Source organism: Peromyscus leucopus, chromosome 16_21 (assembly GCF_004664715.2).
Source record: "Peromyscus leucopus breed LL Stock chromosome 16_21, UCI_PerLeu_2.1, whole genome shotgun sequence".
NCBI classification, from domain to species: Eukaryota; Metazoa; Chordata; class Mammalia; order Rodentia; family Cricetidae; genus Peromyscus; species Peromyscus leucopus.
The window spans coordinates 72,271,535-72,287,480 of record NC_051084.1 but is presented as its reverse complement, the minus strand read 5'-3'; the positions used below and the strand labels follow the sequence as shown (position 1 = coordinate 72,287,480).

General features: G+C 39.2%; 1 protein-coding gene across 19 annotated transcripts in view; it reads right to left on the bottom strand.

The window, feature by feature from the left end:
• The window catches only part of Tbc1d5 (TBC1 domain family member 5), a 451,848-nt gene that overhangs the window by 65,448 nt on the left and 370,454 nt on the right, over nucleotides 1-15,946 (bottom strand). For all 19 annotated transcript variants that reach the window (XM_037199956.1, XM_037199955.1, XM_037199959.1 and 16 more), the window contains 2 exons: nucleotides 15,049-15,134; nucleotides 3,170-3,432 (listed from right to left, as the gene is read on the bottom strand). In XM_037199956.1, coding sequence (XP_037055851.1) covers nucleotides 3,170-3,432; nucleotides 15,049-15,134 — 349 coding nt within the window. The remainder of the gene's footprint in view (nucleotides 1-3,169; nucleotides 3,433-15,048; nucleotides 15,135-15,946) is intronic.

Sequence of the window (15,946 nt, the reverse complement as noted above, 5' to 3'; positions counted from 1 at the left end):
AAGGAAATGGGGATGGGGAGAGCACGCTTTAGTAACTCGGCCAAGAAAGCAGAGGAGCACAGGGGAGGTCACCGAGAGCAGAGGCACACAGACGCGGGAGTCTCCACTCTTTTCTTTCTGGGGTGACCGTGTTCATTGTTGTGTGTGTGTGTATATGTGTATGTATTTGTTGAACACGGTCACCCCAATCAGTAATGCCCTGGAGAGAGCAGTGTCTGAAGGCTGTTTGGTCGTTACTAAGCAAAAGAAATCAAGTCTTTTAAAAGGTACCAGATTTCCCAAGTGTAATCTTAACAAGCTTGCTTCTTTTAGCTTTTCTACAATACACACATACATACACATATACACACACACACACATATTACTACTATATACATTTACTAATATACAAAAATTACTAATTAATATACTATACATTATATAAAATTTACTAATCAATATATGTATAACAGTATATTAGTAAAAATTGACTTTTAAATTAAATAACATCCCTCAATGTTCTGGCCACTTAATAATACACTGTGATTTGTAGCACGATCACATGGTGTCATCACATAATTTTTATCAACTAAAAGAACATACAAATGTTCTCCTATAAAAAAAAAAAGCTGTTAATAAGAATATATCCCAAAGAAGTGCTTAAAGTAGAAATGGTCACAATCTGTGTTTTCATAATATAGTTAACTAAATTGACTGATAAAGGGTGGCCTGATTTCTGACCATTTTCAAGTTTATACCAGCTACCAATTTTGCTATAAAGATTTTCAAAGATCTCTCGTTGCCTATGTAGACATGAAGACTAATTTTAATATAAATATTACTAAGATGAGGGAATAGTTCTGCCGTCTTCTTTTCTTCAGTGGACACACAAACTACACCATGCATTTTAAGTTACATGTGCATGATCGAGGAGGCACAACTTCCCTTTACAATGACATATAACTAACCTATAAAAGCCATAATGCTTTCATCTTGACAAACAAGCACATTCTCTCTCTTCAGAGGCACGAGGTGGATGGTTCTGTATGGTGTGGGACTCCAAACAGGCTGCTGTGTTCCAGAGCTGTCAGTGAGGACAGTGCAGCAGAATGTCGGGGAGACCAGTCTCAAGGGCCAAGGCTGGAGAAGTCCTCTTCAATGTCAAGTTAATGATACATTTGCTACCCAAAGCACCACAGGTCTTCTGAGCTTGCACACTCCCTAAGCATCAGTGCAGAACGGCTGCTTGAGGTGAGAAAACAGTCAGAGCTTCCGGGGTTGTTTAAGATGTACAAGAAGGTGAACAGAGGAAGATCATGAGATGAACTGCTCTTTTCTGTCTCTCTCAATGGTTCTCTGGGCCCTTTACTTCATTCAATCTTTTATATAACTGGCAACACTAGCAGGGATTTTTGCTGTTAAAATTCAATGTAGTCAAGTTTTTGGGGTGGGTGGGTGGGTGTTGACATGAGAATGACGAGCCAGAAACAACAACAAGGGCAGTCCTTTAGGCCCGGGTCAGTGACAAATGCTCGTCGGAAGCTCTGCTGTCTCCTCACCACTGGAGATCAGTTCTCACCAATTGTTCCATCTCCAGGCCCTTCCTTTTTCACTTCTGTGATATTAATGCTTGACATTTCCTTTGAGACACAACTTTATATTTCTATCGTCATTTGGCTTGGGTTCTCAGAACATTTAAGCTAAAGCATTAAGAGATCCTCTGACTCATTTGCCTGCCGTCAGTTAGAATTACAACAGACTAAAGCTTGTTATCAAAGCAATATTGAAATCATATTTGTTTGGAACAATAAACAGTACAATTAGGAGATATATAAAATAACATTCATTTCCATTCTGGAAGTGGGCATGTCTCCTGGCATTAAAATACATTTTCAACATGTTAATGATTTGATGTCTCCTTTTCTTTAAATCATATGTGACAGTTCTACATTATAAAGAGGAGAATGTAATTTTAAATGAGATGTTCTCATAGAAGGTAGGCTGAATACTCTAATCCACACTAAATACTAATCATATAAACCTTAATATTTCACATAGACAAAGAAATATAAAAACTAAATAACATGATGACAGCAAAGGAGGACTTCAGATGCCCATGGAGTGGACACATGTCCATGGCACATTAACTGGCATCACCAGGGTCTAAACTCCAATTTGTAAAATCTTTACAATAATTTCGTATGTGATATCCTTAAGCAAAGTCTACAGTGTTAACTTTGTGCTGACATTACTCTTGTTAATGACAGCACTAAGTACTGAAAACTGCTATTAACATAGGTATTCCTTTACGATATGGGTCAAGTTTCAGTCGGGATGGTCACTGGGACCGGATGGTCACAAACCGCTATGCTTCTGTGCAGGTTTTGTTATCGTGTTGCTAGTTCTTGCTCCAGGGTACAGTCAAGATTCCACCAGTCAAAATTAGTGTAGCTGTTTCTAATCTGCTATGAAAAGAGGGCCCAGCATGGAAAAGAAGGGTGAAGGCTCTGAGTAAGACTGTACACAGAGAGCTCCCGGTGGGCAGAGTGCTCACGGGAGGGAGGCACTGGACAGCTGAAACCAGTGAGAGCAGCAGGAGCGCTCAGGGCAGGGCCTTCCTCACCAAATGAGGTACGTGGGCTCCACAGGCCCAGGTTTTCTCTGCCTTTTCACCCATTCTATGGCTGTACCATGTTGTGCATGGACTTGGATGCTTACTTTGGCTGCTTAAGGTTTTGTTTAGCTTTTCCCCCCTAAAGTTTCAGTTTGTATTCCTTAGCAATGGAACAGGTGGATGAGATCATTGCCATGGTGCCGAATGCTGTGACTAGTACAGCCCATGTTACTGTACATTCCCATCTCAGATTCTTCTGAAAGATGCTCTCAGAGAACACAGTCAACTGATGCGTTCTATGCTGAGAAAGTTCATACCATCATATAAGATGGGCATCTATATGACAAAAACATAAACCACACTGTGATAATACATTGTCAAATACCTCATAAAATATACTTAATCAAGAAGAATACAATATCTACTCTCTAAGTTAAAAAAGATGACATACAACATAGTTTCAAACAATTAAATTTTCATGGATTTCTGCTTCTGGGATGTTGTTTTCTCTCAGGCAAGTGAGAAAATCTCAGGCTACACTTCAGGTTCTTTAGATTTACTGGAATTTTCTCCTACCTTTGTTCAACTGTACCGGCATGCTTTCGGATTTCATCAGCCGCTGCTGCTGCTGCTGCTGCTGCTGTTGCACATGATACCTTGGGGCTTCTTCGGAGGTTCTGGTGGGGATGGCAGCTGAGAAGGAGCTGCTGCTGTGGCTCCCAGGAATAGGACCCCCCATACTTCCAGGAGCCGAGGCTGGGGAAATCAGCTTTCTTCCAAAGTTAATCAGGCTGTTGGAGACCTTATGTATATTCAGGGGAGCACCTCTGGCACTGGTCCTTTGAGATGAAAAAGAGAAAAATCAGATGAAGTAGGAAAACAGTATTTAACTTGGAGGATAATACTATTTCACATATTCCATGGGAATAAAAACAACTTGTCTAACCTTGAAGAGGGTTGTTTACTAAATCAGCTGTGCAAAGAAGTACAGGCTTAACCTGACTACAGACTAGTGATGTGGCTCATGGAGAACGAGTCTCATCATCCCGTCCCTCCACAGGGCACACTATATGACAACACTGCTAGTTCCTAAGGTTGCAGCTGCCCAAGCGGACACACGTCCTACCCCCGGATATTCTTGTTAAAAAGAAGTATGTGTTAGCCCAACTTTCTTGCTGAAACAGAATACCCGACTTAGCAACTTAGGGAAGAGGGGTAGGGCAGAAAGGGGAAACTAGGACACAGGAAAGAAAAAAAGCCCTTTGCCCTAGAGCCTGCTTGATGCCTCCAGCCAGCTAAGCAGCAAGGACTTACACCATTTGCTCAGCAGCTTTCTTGTCTCCTAAAGATACAACCTGTAATTTTCTAGGAATTTCACCAGAAACCCCTGTACAACCTCAGTGGCTCCTGATTTTACTTTATCAGATGATAATCCCATCCAATGCATCTCTGCAGCCACTTATAACTCATCGGTCAAACACAGACAGGATAGAAAGGAAGTTTCACACAAGCTTTTGAGATGTAATGTGAGAGCCACCAATATAGTATATATGGCTAATGCTGAGACTCTTAATTATAGCTTTCCTTTTGCAAACTCGTGCCCTACCCTTGGGCATATCTCATTCTTTTCCAGAGTGGCTCTTTTTCTCTTTACCATCCTGCTTAAATCTATACGAAAATCAATCTCATATTCTCATTCTCTCTCTCTCTCTCTCTCTCTCTCTCTCTCTCTCTCTCTCTCTCTCTCTCTCTCTCTCTCGTTTTTCAAGACAGGGTTTCTCTATGTAGCTTTGTGCCTTTTCTGGAACTCACTTGGTAACCCAGGCTGGCCTCGAACTCACTGAGATCCGCCTGCCTCTGCCTCCTGAGAGCTGAGATTAAAGGCGTGCGCCACCACCGTCCAGTGAAAATCTCTCTTTTAATAAACTCCAACTACGGGCAAGAAACTCCTAAAAGTTTATTACCTCCAAAGACGCATTACTTCTTACTTTCCATCATCTTCCAATAATATCATCATATTAGGCATCTATGAGTGGTTAATACACTGAATAAGTCAGAGCCCTCATGATCCAGTTACCTCTTAATGGTTGGATACAACAGCTAGACACATGAAGCTTTTGAGGATATTTTATATCCAAACCACATTAATACAAAAAAAAAAAAACCACGTAAATATGTATATGATTTAAAATCTGCTTTGTGGTATAAAGGAGACCTACAAAGAAAGTTGGACATCTGCATTAAAGATCCACCAGCTAGCAGGTATCAGCCCCTACCTCCACCATTCTCCTCTCACACTAGCTTTCTTACCTTCCATGGTTTTCTAGGATCTGTGTTATAAATGAGTCTGGCAAAGAGAGAGCACCAAATGAATATTTGTCATATGAACAATTTCTTCCCAGATGATTCAGTTTTGTAGTGTACCTCAGGGCTATTATCCTGAAGACTGGTTATGATCATAAATCGTTTTAGTTGCAGGAGGTAGTGCAACTCCATGACAAGACCAAAGTTTCTATTTTTTACTTCTCAGATCCTTAGTAGACACTTAGTCTCTTAAGGAGTTTATTAGGTTTTCGTCACCTTGTCAACTCCTTCTCCCAGGTCTACTTGGCAGCCCTTTTAAGCACCTCTCCTTTTCATACGGCAGCTATATGCTGGTGTTACTAGCTGTCACTCTGAAACAGAACCAGTCTATAGTTCTGTAATAAAAAGGAAACACCACCATGATTCTTCCTTCTATAAAGTTTTCTCTAATGGTACTAGCTAATGTTATGAGCTACATACTGGAGGGCTTACATTGCATCAGAGAAGGACTAATCAAATTTAAAAGGGTTATAAAAGAAAATTTATTTACTTCTAACTTAATGCAGTATAAAAGTAATTTAATAAAATTAATTCAAATGATCCCTATTGTATCAAGGTTCATATTTGTGGAATTGAGCTATTTAATGTTTCACCAAAATTTTGTTTAAAATGTTTCCTAGTGGAAGTAAGGTTATATAGTACTTAGGCAGCACTTGCTTTTCAGCTTTTACTGGCTTCCTAATGATGCAGGACATACTCAATTTGCATACACAATAGTTTGCAAAAGAGAAGGTTCTTAGTCCATGTTTACTGACTAAAAACAATGAATGAAGTAAAAAGGACTCATTGATTCTAGACTAATGAGGTAGTCACCCCTGCTGCTGTTACTCAGCAGCTTGCACACAAGCCTATTCCTAGTGAGTGCCAGCACAAAGATGGCTGCTACATTCAGCTGCATTTCAGTCTTGCTTGTGTGCAAATCAAGATCCATAATTCAAAGATATGAAGAAGTTTATAATGTTGTTACCCCTTTATATAAACAAAAATGTACTAGTCAAATTCCCATATTGCCAGTTGTGAAATTTATATGTTGATACAAGTACCAAGAAACAGCTACAGCATTATCAAGAGAGTGTGGTTAATGTACCTTCATTACTACTAATAACCACAAAAACATATAGATCAAGCTTGTGCTGAGAGATTTTTCTTTTCATCTGAATAGCTTTTAAAAAGAGATGAGTTTCTTTTTAAAATGTTTTTGTCTTTTTTAGAAACATACTCTTCTTGTACTATTCAGAACTTCTAGAAGCATATTTTCTTTTAAAAACAACTCTTGAAGGTGAGTGTTTTTAAGATGTAAGCAATAGCAAATCATGTACTTCTAGGAAAAGCACGTTTTTCCATGGCTTGTTTTTTACATCAAAGTTATTCAGTTTAGTGCTGAATAAAGTAGTGATATTCTTCACCTGAAGTACTAAACACCTTGCCACAGTACTAGAAGCTGGAAGTGTACTAGTCATGGGAATGAATGCAGTTGTTAGGTCCCTTGAGACCGAGTCTCCACTAGTACTGTCTACTGTCAGGAAGGCAGCGCAACATGAGGAAGGCCTTAGAGCAGGGCCGGGGGCTTCGACTTTGGTGCTACCTTTTCAGCAGCATGGGCACTTTCAGAAGAAGCAAGAATCTCTCTGAAACACTCACATCGTAATTCAGCCTTGACTGGACTATTCTGGGACTCCTTTTGCTCAGTTTCAGTGACTCTGGCTGCCTTTCCTACCCCGTCCCCCATTCCCCATTCAGTTGAAAGAGCTCTAGAATCTTCACCCCCTTAAGTGGCAGTCACGACCCACTTTCACCCAACTTCTAAAGCTTTTCTGAAGCTGTAAACAAAAAACAACCCTTCCCCCCAATAAACAAGCCAAAAATACCCTAAAAAAGACCCCAAAAGCCACACAAAATTTGTTTACTGCAATAACTATAGTACAATTTTCTTATTCTTGTCTAGATTTTTGAAAGATTCATTTTCAATTTATTTTAAAGTATTTCCTTCCCCTGCATTCTGATCTACAGTTTTCTTATTATTTCTTTTTGCTATGTTCCCTTCCCCAAGGGTGAATGCTTGGTTTGTTCATTCAGTTGTTCATTTACTTATTCATTCTTCATTCTCTGTCTCTCCAATAACAGCTTTTAAAGGTATATATTTTCATCTGATTATATTTCCACTCTCACTTTTCTTAAGTCTACTGACACAATTGTTATATACTATCTCAAAAGAGATAGTAATTATTATGAATAAAAAGGTTAGCACTGATAAATGGATAGGTATAAGGTACACCCTGGAGCTTACCTAATTGGGTCTGAATAGTTTATAACATTGGTTAAACTAACAATAACATGTAATTAGCAACTATAGATTAATCATAGGATATAAAAACATTAACCTTCCGAGGATATATCTACAGGAAATACTTCTCTTCTTGAGTGTCTTTCCCTTACTGTCTGGCCTCATACACCAGAGCCATATGAATCGTTCAATATGTAACCATAGCTTACACTTACGGTCTTAGGGGTCAAGCAAAGAGCCTCTGGCTTAGAAGGACACATAAAAATGGAAGAGGACATACTTCTAATTTGCTCACTTACTGAGAATTTTTTTTTTCTCTGCACTCTCTCCACAATTTGAGAATTGCCAAACACCTTCACAAAAATTCAGGGTAGTTGCCGTTAATCATGTATCAAGAACTAACTGTTAGAGCCCAAAGGCAGGGGTAATGAAGTCAATAAAGAATAAGGAAAATGTGAGTTCATAAAAGACAACAGTAATATTTTTTTTTTAAATGAAGGCATACATTAGATATAGAAAAGGAGGAGAGTTAATTTTTTTTTATTTAAAAAATATGTAAGCTGGGCGGTGGTGGCACATATCTTTAATCCCAGCACTTGGGAGGCAGAGCACGGTGGATCGCTGTGAGTTCGAGGCCAGCCTGGTCTACAGAGTGAGATCCAGGACAGCCAAAGCTACACAGAGAAACCCTGTCTCGAAAACCAAAACCAAACCAAACCAAACCAAAACAAAAAAACCAAACAAAAACAGGTAAGATGTCTGCAATACTAACTTTTTAAATAGCTAAGAATGTGAAGTGAAAGTCTAGCTAAACAAAGATAGAATCTGGGTTCCTAGATGTAAGTTCTTCCCAATGTCCCTACAGTTTTAATGTTACTCCTGCCCAAAATCTTTCCAAAATTGTACAAATCCAAGTGTTGATCATAAAAGTTACCTGAAAATTCAAAGACCAAAAACAGCCAAAATGAGGAAAAGGAAGAAAGTTGAGAAGACAGCCTACCTAAAAGTTAACAGTTACTAAAATGTTCATAAGGGAAGTCCAGTGTCTTATAAGAGAAAGGGCAGAGTCTAGAAAGCAACTTAGATACATGTGGCAAACTAATTTTCAACCAAAAATTCAATTTAATTCAATGGGACAAAGAAAAGCCTTTAAACAACCAGTACTCAAAAGCTGGATGTGCATGCGTGGTGGCTTGGATGAGAATGGCCCCCATAGGCTCCTATATTTGAAAGCTTGGTCCCTTTTGGTAATGTTTGGGGAAGGATTAGTAGTGCAGTCTTGTTGAAGGAGGGGTGTCACTAGGGGTAGGTTTTGGGTTTTCAAAACCTCATACTAGGCCCAGTCTTGGCCTCTCTGTCTCATACCTGTGGATCAGGATGTGAGCTCTCTCAGCTACTACTACAGCACCATGCCTGCCTGCCTGCTGCCATGCTTTCCACCATGATGGTCATGGACTCTGAGACTGCAAGCAAGCCCCCAGCTGAATGCTTTTTTTAATAAGCTACTCTGGTCATGGTATCTCTTCACAGCAATAAAACAGTAACTAAGGCACTATATAAAAAAATAAACCTCAACTCTTCACTCCATTTACAAAAACTAAACTGAGTGAATTACAGACTTAAACACCAATAGCAGTAGCATTCAACTTCTAGACAAACACAGATCTCTGTGGTACAGCATCATCTTAGCAGTTCTGGACTGTCCTAATACTGTCTGTTTCAATGGTGTTCAGGATTGGCCTCTGACTGAATCCTGAATTCTAGAATATCACCTCCAAGCTTCTTGCCTGAAAGGAGGGTCTGAGAATAGTTTGGAGTGACAATGGGTTTGTGGGAAAGACATGTTTTTGTTGGCCCAGACCCTGTGACACACCTTATCAGGTGGACCTCTTGATCATATTCATGCTCTACTCCTTGCCCCCCCCCCAATTCCTCCCAGATCAATTCCTCCTCCCTACCTAGCCCCCATGTCAGAGGACCTCTGGAGAGATGGAGACTGAGTAGCTCAGGTTAGTCACTACTAGTAATCTTTGCCTACATGACTGGACCTCCAATAAAAACACGTAAGGTGGCACTAAGACTCGGCTGGTTCTCTAATGTATTGCCATACACTACTGCTGGAAGCTTGCATCTTTTTTTTTTTTTCCCTAGGTACCAACCTCTTACTCCTGATTTTAATTTGTACTCCCTTTCTGTAATACTTCATAAGCATGAGCATTACTAGATTCTCTACTAAATCACTGCATCTGGTGGATAGTGTTGGGAACCCCACAAGAGAAACCAGGGAAAACTCACTTCATCAAAATTAGTTTTTTTTTTTTCCTGTTCATCAAAAAATACTACTATATAACCTAGAGTAACCACAGATATCAGGAAACAGTGTGAAAAAGGTGGCTAAAAGATTGTGAGAGCCAGAGGACTAGAATATCTGCTACAAGATACTGTTTACTTACACACACACACACACACACACACACACACACACACACACACACACACACACAGTGGGTAAGACTCTCGGTTTCATGAAGACAATCCACACTTAAGACTGAGTGCTCCAAGTCTCACACTCTGCACACTTGAGAATGAGTGATCCATGTCTCTCACACTCTGCACACTGTCCAGGTGTAGGTCTCTGTGTAATTATCATCTTCTGCAAGAAGGAGCTTCTCTGCTGTTGGATGAGAAATATGTCATCAGGAATAATTTTATTTCTATGTTCCTTTAGCAGAATAATTATAGCAGGTTTTCCCTTAGGCCCAAGACCCAGTCTCAGGTTCCTGGCCACTTCAGCAATGTCAGGTATGGGTTCTACCTTATGGAGTGGGCCTTAAATACAATCTATAAGTGGGTGGTTACTCCCGTAACATTTGTGCCACTATTAACAAATATACTTTTCAGGCAGGTTGCTGGTATAGGCTACAGATTTTGAAGCTGGGTGATATTGATTATTATCCTTTTTTCCTTCAGTATCTTGAGAGGACCTTCCAACATTAGGTGGCTGTTGTTAAAATCCAGTGTCTTCCCCTCCTCCTAAGGTTCCAGTTACAAAGTAGGGCATGGTCCCAATCAAAGTTCACCCTGGGAACCAGTGAGTTTATTGGGTCTGCTTACAGAACACAGACAAGGGGTTATTCGCAGGCATGTGGGTGACTCCACAGTAGCTACACTGGAAAATCTTCATACAGCATGGAAGATGACTTTCATACAGCCACATCTATTGAGCCCCTTCTTCTAGTCTTTTTTTTCCCCCCTAGCCCTTCTCTAAAACCCCCGAGGGCCTGAACAATCAGGGCAGAACTGCATACAATTAGTTGGGAAGAATGGGAAGAATGGCTGGATACTCAAGTGAAGATCCCATGACTCTCCCCACCCCCTTATCTACAGGGAATGTCATCAGTAACCACACCAGCTGAGATGATGTTTGCAAGCAGACACAGCAGAACTCCTTAAGATGTAGGCCATTTGGCTTGGAGGATAGTGCTATACAACAGTGGTGCAGTGCATTTAAAAACACAACTATGGAGTTTGTATTTAGTAGAGGAAACAAACAGAAACATTCTCACAATAAATAAGCACATAAATAAATAGATATATAGACAGATAAATACAATACTACTTTATGCAGTTTTGATATAAAAAGTACAGAAACAATAACCAAGGACAGAGAGTGAAGGGGTCTAGTACTGTATACAGACGGTGAGAAGGAACCTCTCTGAAGAGGAGGAATTTGAACAGAAACTGAGTAGTGTGCACCATATGGACTCTTGAGAAGAATGCCCCAGGCGTGGGAAAAAAACAGGTCATGTGCATGAGGAGCAGAGAGCAGGCCGTTCTATGCCTGAATCCCAGTGAACATGTGTAATGAGGCTGGACAGACAGCAGACAGCAAGGCAGTACCTGCACTGCAGGGCATGAGAAAGGTTTGTTAGATCTGTCTTAGGGGTTTTAAGGGGCTCTAAGGAGTGGATGGCATACTCTGACTTATAGAAATCTGGCTGCTGGGTAGAAAAGGGTCTGCAAAAAAAAAAAAAAAAAAAAAAAGAGAGAGAGAGAAGCAGAAAGACTAGCAGGGAGCCAAATGGCGAGGTGAGCAATTTGTTGATGTGGTTGATATTGGCAGTACAGAGAGGAAAGTCATTTGTTACAGGACACAGTTTGAAGAGGATTTGCTGGTGGACTTCATGTGTGACATGAGAGAGAACAGGAGTTGGAGGCAATTTTAAGAAACCTGGGTAGTACTGCTTCCCATGATGGAGTTCCACTTCGGTCTTGTTAATTGTCCCGCAGCACGGGGGATGGGTTTATGGGCATGGAGGTGAAAATCAAGAACTCATTCTGAAAAGTGTTACATTTGAGTCTGTATACTGGAAATCTAAGGAAATAAATAAACAGTGGACTATGTGAGTCTAGAGAAGGGATAAAATTGAAGACATAAATTAGGGGCCTTAATGAGAAGCAAAGTCATGACCTAAACTGAGGTTCTATAGCGAATGAGTAAAGACACAAAAGCTTGGAAAGGGGTCTTGGCATTCAGAGGAAGAGAGGAAGGAAAAAGAGCACGGCATTGACAGAGAAGACATTGTGCTTTTTAATGAACCATGTATGTTCTTTATTCATTAATAATTTGATACTTTGTCAGTTATTACATTCTGTATTTTGTCTTTGCCTTTTGATTCAGAGTATTATATTTTGAGTGCATCTACTCAAAAACATCCACTGCATTGTTGGCAAGAGGGATGGCTCAGTGGGCAAAGGTGCTTGTCACCAAGCCTGACAACCCTGGACAGACAGCACTGACTCTCGAGTTGTATTCTGTCTTCCACATGGTAGCTGTGGCATGTGCACACTCTCATACATATATATACACATACAGATAATTGAACAGAAGCATAATAAACATTAAAAAATGCTGCACAGTTCAATTCATCAGTAACTTCCCCATTACTAGTTAAGGTTGTTGGTTAGAAAGGCAGGTTATTCTTTATTTCTGGTTTCTTCGTAGCATGTCCTTTGGAATTTATTTTAATATGTTTTTGCCAACATCTCCATTGCCATCTATTAACTCCTTCCTAGTTCGCTGGCCTCTGATATTTTCTACGTAATAAGAATGACATTTAAAATGGACCCAATTTCAACTTGAAGCTTTAAAATAGCAAAAGAAGGGCTGTAGAGATGGCACAGTGGTTAAGAGCACTCCCCCCCTGTCCCCCCCCCGTCCCCCTTCCCCCCCCCAGAGGGCCTTGGTTCCGGTGTCTGAAGTTCTCTTCTGACCTCTGTGGGTACCTGTATAATGTGGTGCACCCAAACTCACACAGGCACACACAGATACACAAAATTAAAAAATAAATCTAAAAAACCCCTAAAATTTCAAAAGAGATGATGAAAAACCTTTCTTCTAACCATCAATTGATATTTGTATAAGAATCTCAGTATGCTTACAAGGAAGTGTGTAAAAAAACATCAATATCCACACAAGAGAAATTCAAGGACAGCAGGTTAAGTCAGTAAAATAAAACCATGAAAGGACAGAAAGGAAAGGGTACACAGAACATTTGTGGGAGAGTGATGTTGGAAATAGAGTATCAAAAAAGAAACACACACACACACACACACACACACACACACACACACACACTGTGAGTACTTGTTGAGTGTTTTCCCTCTCTCAAATCTTCCCAGGTGACATGAGGGAGTGAGGATAGAAGTACCTGACCTCAGCTGGCTAAGGGTATCATGGGCAAAAAATGACAGATACCAAGAAGGATGGTGGCACTTTGAAACATGAATTCTCAAAAGGCAGTGGGACAGCAGACAAGGAGAAGACAGCCTGGCAATAGGGAGTGTCCTTTCAGAGGTGGTACTAGGCAGGGCTGTCCCGAGAGGGCCTGGCAAGGTCAGGTGGGGGGAGTACTCAGCAGCAGGGACAAAGTGCCAACATCCAAGCTGAGGGAAGAGTGAGAGGCCAGTGTGGCTGTGGTGGAGGAGTGGAGAGAAGGGCAGGGAAGGAGACAATGGCACAGATCCCCACAAGACTGGAGGACTGAGGGCAAAGGGAACTCTGGACACGGGGAAGTGGCAATAGAATACGAACCGCTGTCAATGGAGATTTCTTTGGCTGTTTCAGGAAAGTAGTCTATTTGGCAAGAACCAGAAGGGTCTTCAGATAAAAAGACCTTATATAACAAATGAAGGTAATATTCTTTTTTCTTTCAAACACACAAAATCTAAATATTTTTGTATATTTACCTGACATAAAGAGGAGGAAACTCAAGTGAATGGTTAGTAAGATTCCGAGGGCAGGGATTTGAGTATGATTGTTATATAGTACTTCTGGTGCCTAAAATAATCAGAGTCCAACATTCAATAAAATTTGTTGAATTAAATGAACTAGTTACTAGTTGTGAAACAAGACTTAGATGAAATGAACAAATATAACAGAGCTCCAGATAACTCTCAAGGGCTATGGAACTTGTTTCATAATTACATTAAACTATGGGACAAACATTTCCATCAAGGCTGCGTAATTTTGTAGTAGCATTATACTGTTTTGACTGTTGTAATAAAAGGGTTCAGATTTCAGTTTAAAAGTCAGTCTCTTTGTTGTACATTCCCCCAGCTCTTAAGCTATCAGTTCCGAAGTGGCAGTCATTTTAATACAGAACGCGCTGTATGCATGCACCCGATAAATGTATATTTAGGCTGCTGGAATTCTCAACAAAAGTTAACACACTGGAAAACGAATAAGAAAAAAATTTGGACAACTTGGCAGCATTTATCATTGCTAACATTGTTTTCTAGAGTAAACTCTGAAATTGCATTCTAATTTGAAATGGTTCTGGTTTGACAAGTTAACTCTTGAGACATCTAAGTATAGTATTATGAAGAAACAGAACTGTTCATCAACCCTTTATGCCAATGTTAATTTCTTTTAAAAGTATGATTTTAATGTTTTTTATTCCTACAGTGACCCTTAAGAGTTCTATGTATGCAATCACCGATCACACAAGATGCATTTATAAGCTTATTTTGTAGTTCTAAAGCCAATTGGGAAATGCAATTTTAATTTTGTTACTGAAATAATTTAAAAATATATCATAGAACTGCCTCTTTTCATTTAACAGTGAAGATCCAGAAAGAGATTATACCAAGTAGAAACTATTCGGGTTTATTAGTGTTAGAAAAATGAAGCTGATAACTTCAAAATGTATTTTTGGTATATTTAAAAAAAATTCATAGTATGCATTCATTGTACATGATACTGTGTTATAAAAGGACATTTTTCCATTTAAGTGTATGTTGTATGTTGAGTATATTCCCCCATACTGCCTTCTTCTCCCCTTTCCCAGTCTTTTTGTGGCTTAAAAAATTCAATTGTGTATACACGTTACATTTTCTTTATCCACCTCTATGTTGTTGGACAATTAGGTTAGCTCCATAACTTAACTATTACAAATAGTTATATAATAAATACTGATAGGCAAGTGTCTCTGTAACATGATGTTTTGGAGCCCCAGAGATACATACTCAGGAGTGGTGCAGGAGTGTCATGAGGCAGACCTAGTCTTAGCGTACTGAGGGCACTCCATATGGATTACTATAGTGCTTGTATTAATTCACATTACCACTGTTACAAAAATATGTTTTATAATGCCTAAAAGAACTTCGACAATCTATTTAACAAAGATTCATTACACACCAGCGTTAGCATGTTAAATCTAGAAAATAATCCTCAAGAAATACACAGAAGTTTCTGATGACTTCTGACACTGTGATTCATAATTGCCGTCAATGGCAAGGGACTTACCGGCTTTTATTCATAAAGTCTGCTCCACGGGCCTTGTAGTAATCTAAATTGGGGTGGAACTGGTAAGTGACAGGCCTTGGATTTCTCTAAAGAAAAAGAAATACAATAAGTTAAAATAAAAAGACAGAAATTACTAAAATGACCATTTTAATGTTCTATACATATATAATATATAACTGGTTCTTTCTTAGCTAATCAAAACTGAAAAAATCCAAACATACTTTATTTTTAACCTGTGTTGTTCCTCAAATAGATCATTGCCATTAGATTGGTTTTTGATGCTTTAAGTCACTTTGAAATACAATTTTCAAAACTGATATACAATTATAGCAAAATTGTAAAGTTTCTTGATCTGTAACACAAACATGAACAATCAAAAAAAGCCGAGGGACAAGGTGTCCAGACAAATGCACTTAGCAGGAAAAATAAAAATAATCATGAACATCTGATGACCAGAAAACTAAATATGTCCACTAGATGGCACACTGAGTCCTCCTAAAATGAATTCCTTTAGAGCTAACAATTTCTAGGTCATCTAATCTTATTCATGAGTTTACTAAGTGCTCAGAATATGTCGACAATGGAAATATCAGGATGACCATTAAACTGACAAGTGTAAATTCACCAATGTACACTTCTTTCCATAAAAGCAAAAACTGCTTCTTTCTGCCATTTAATATTGTTTACAGCCATGACAGGAATGTCCTTAAATCACTAGATTGGGTATGTCTATTTAAATTTTCAGCTACTTTTAAAACTATTAATTAGTTAAATGTACCAAGCTCCTCACAGACAAATAAAAATTAAATATGCTTATACTTTACAAAATCTTAATATATTTATGCCATAATTTAAATGCATAGCACAATGTCTAACATGTTAAATTGCATACATTCCC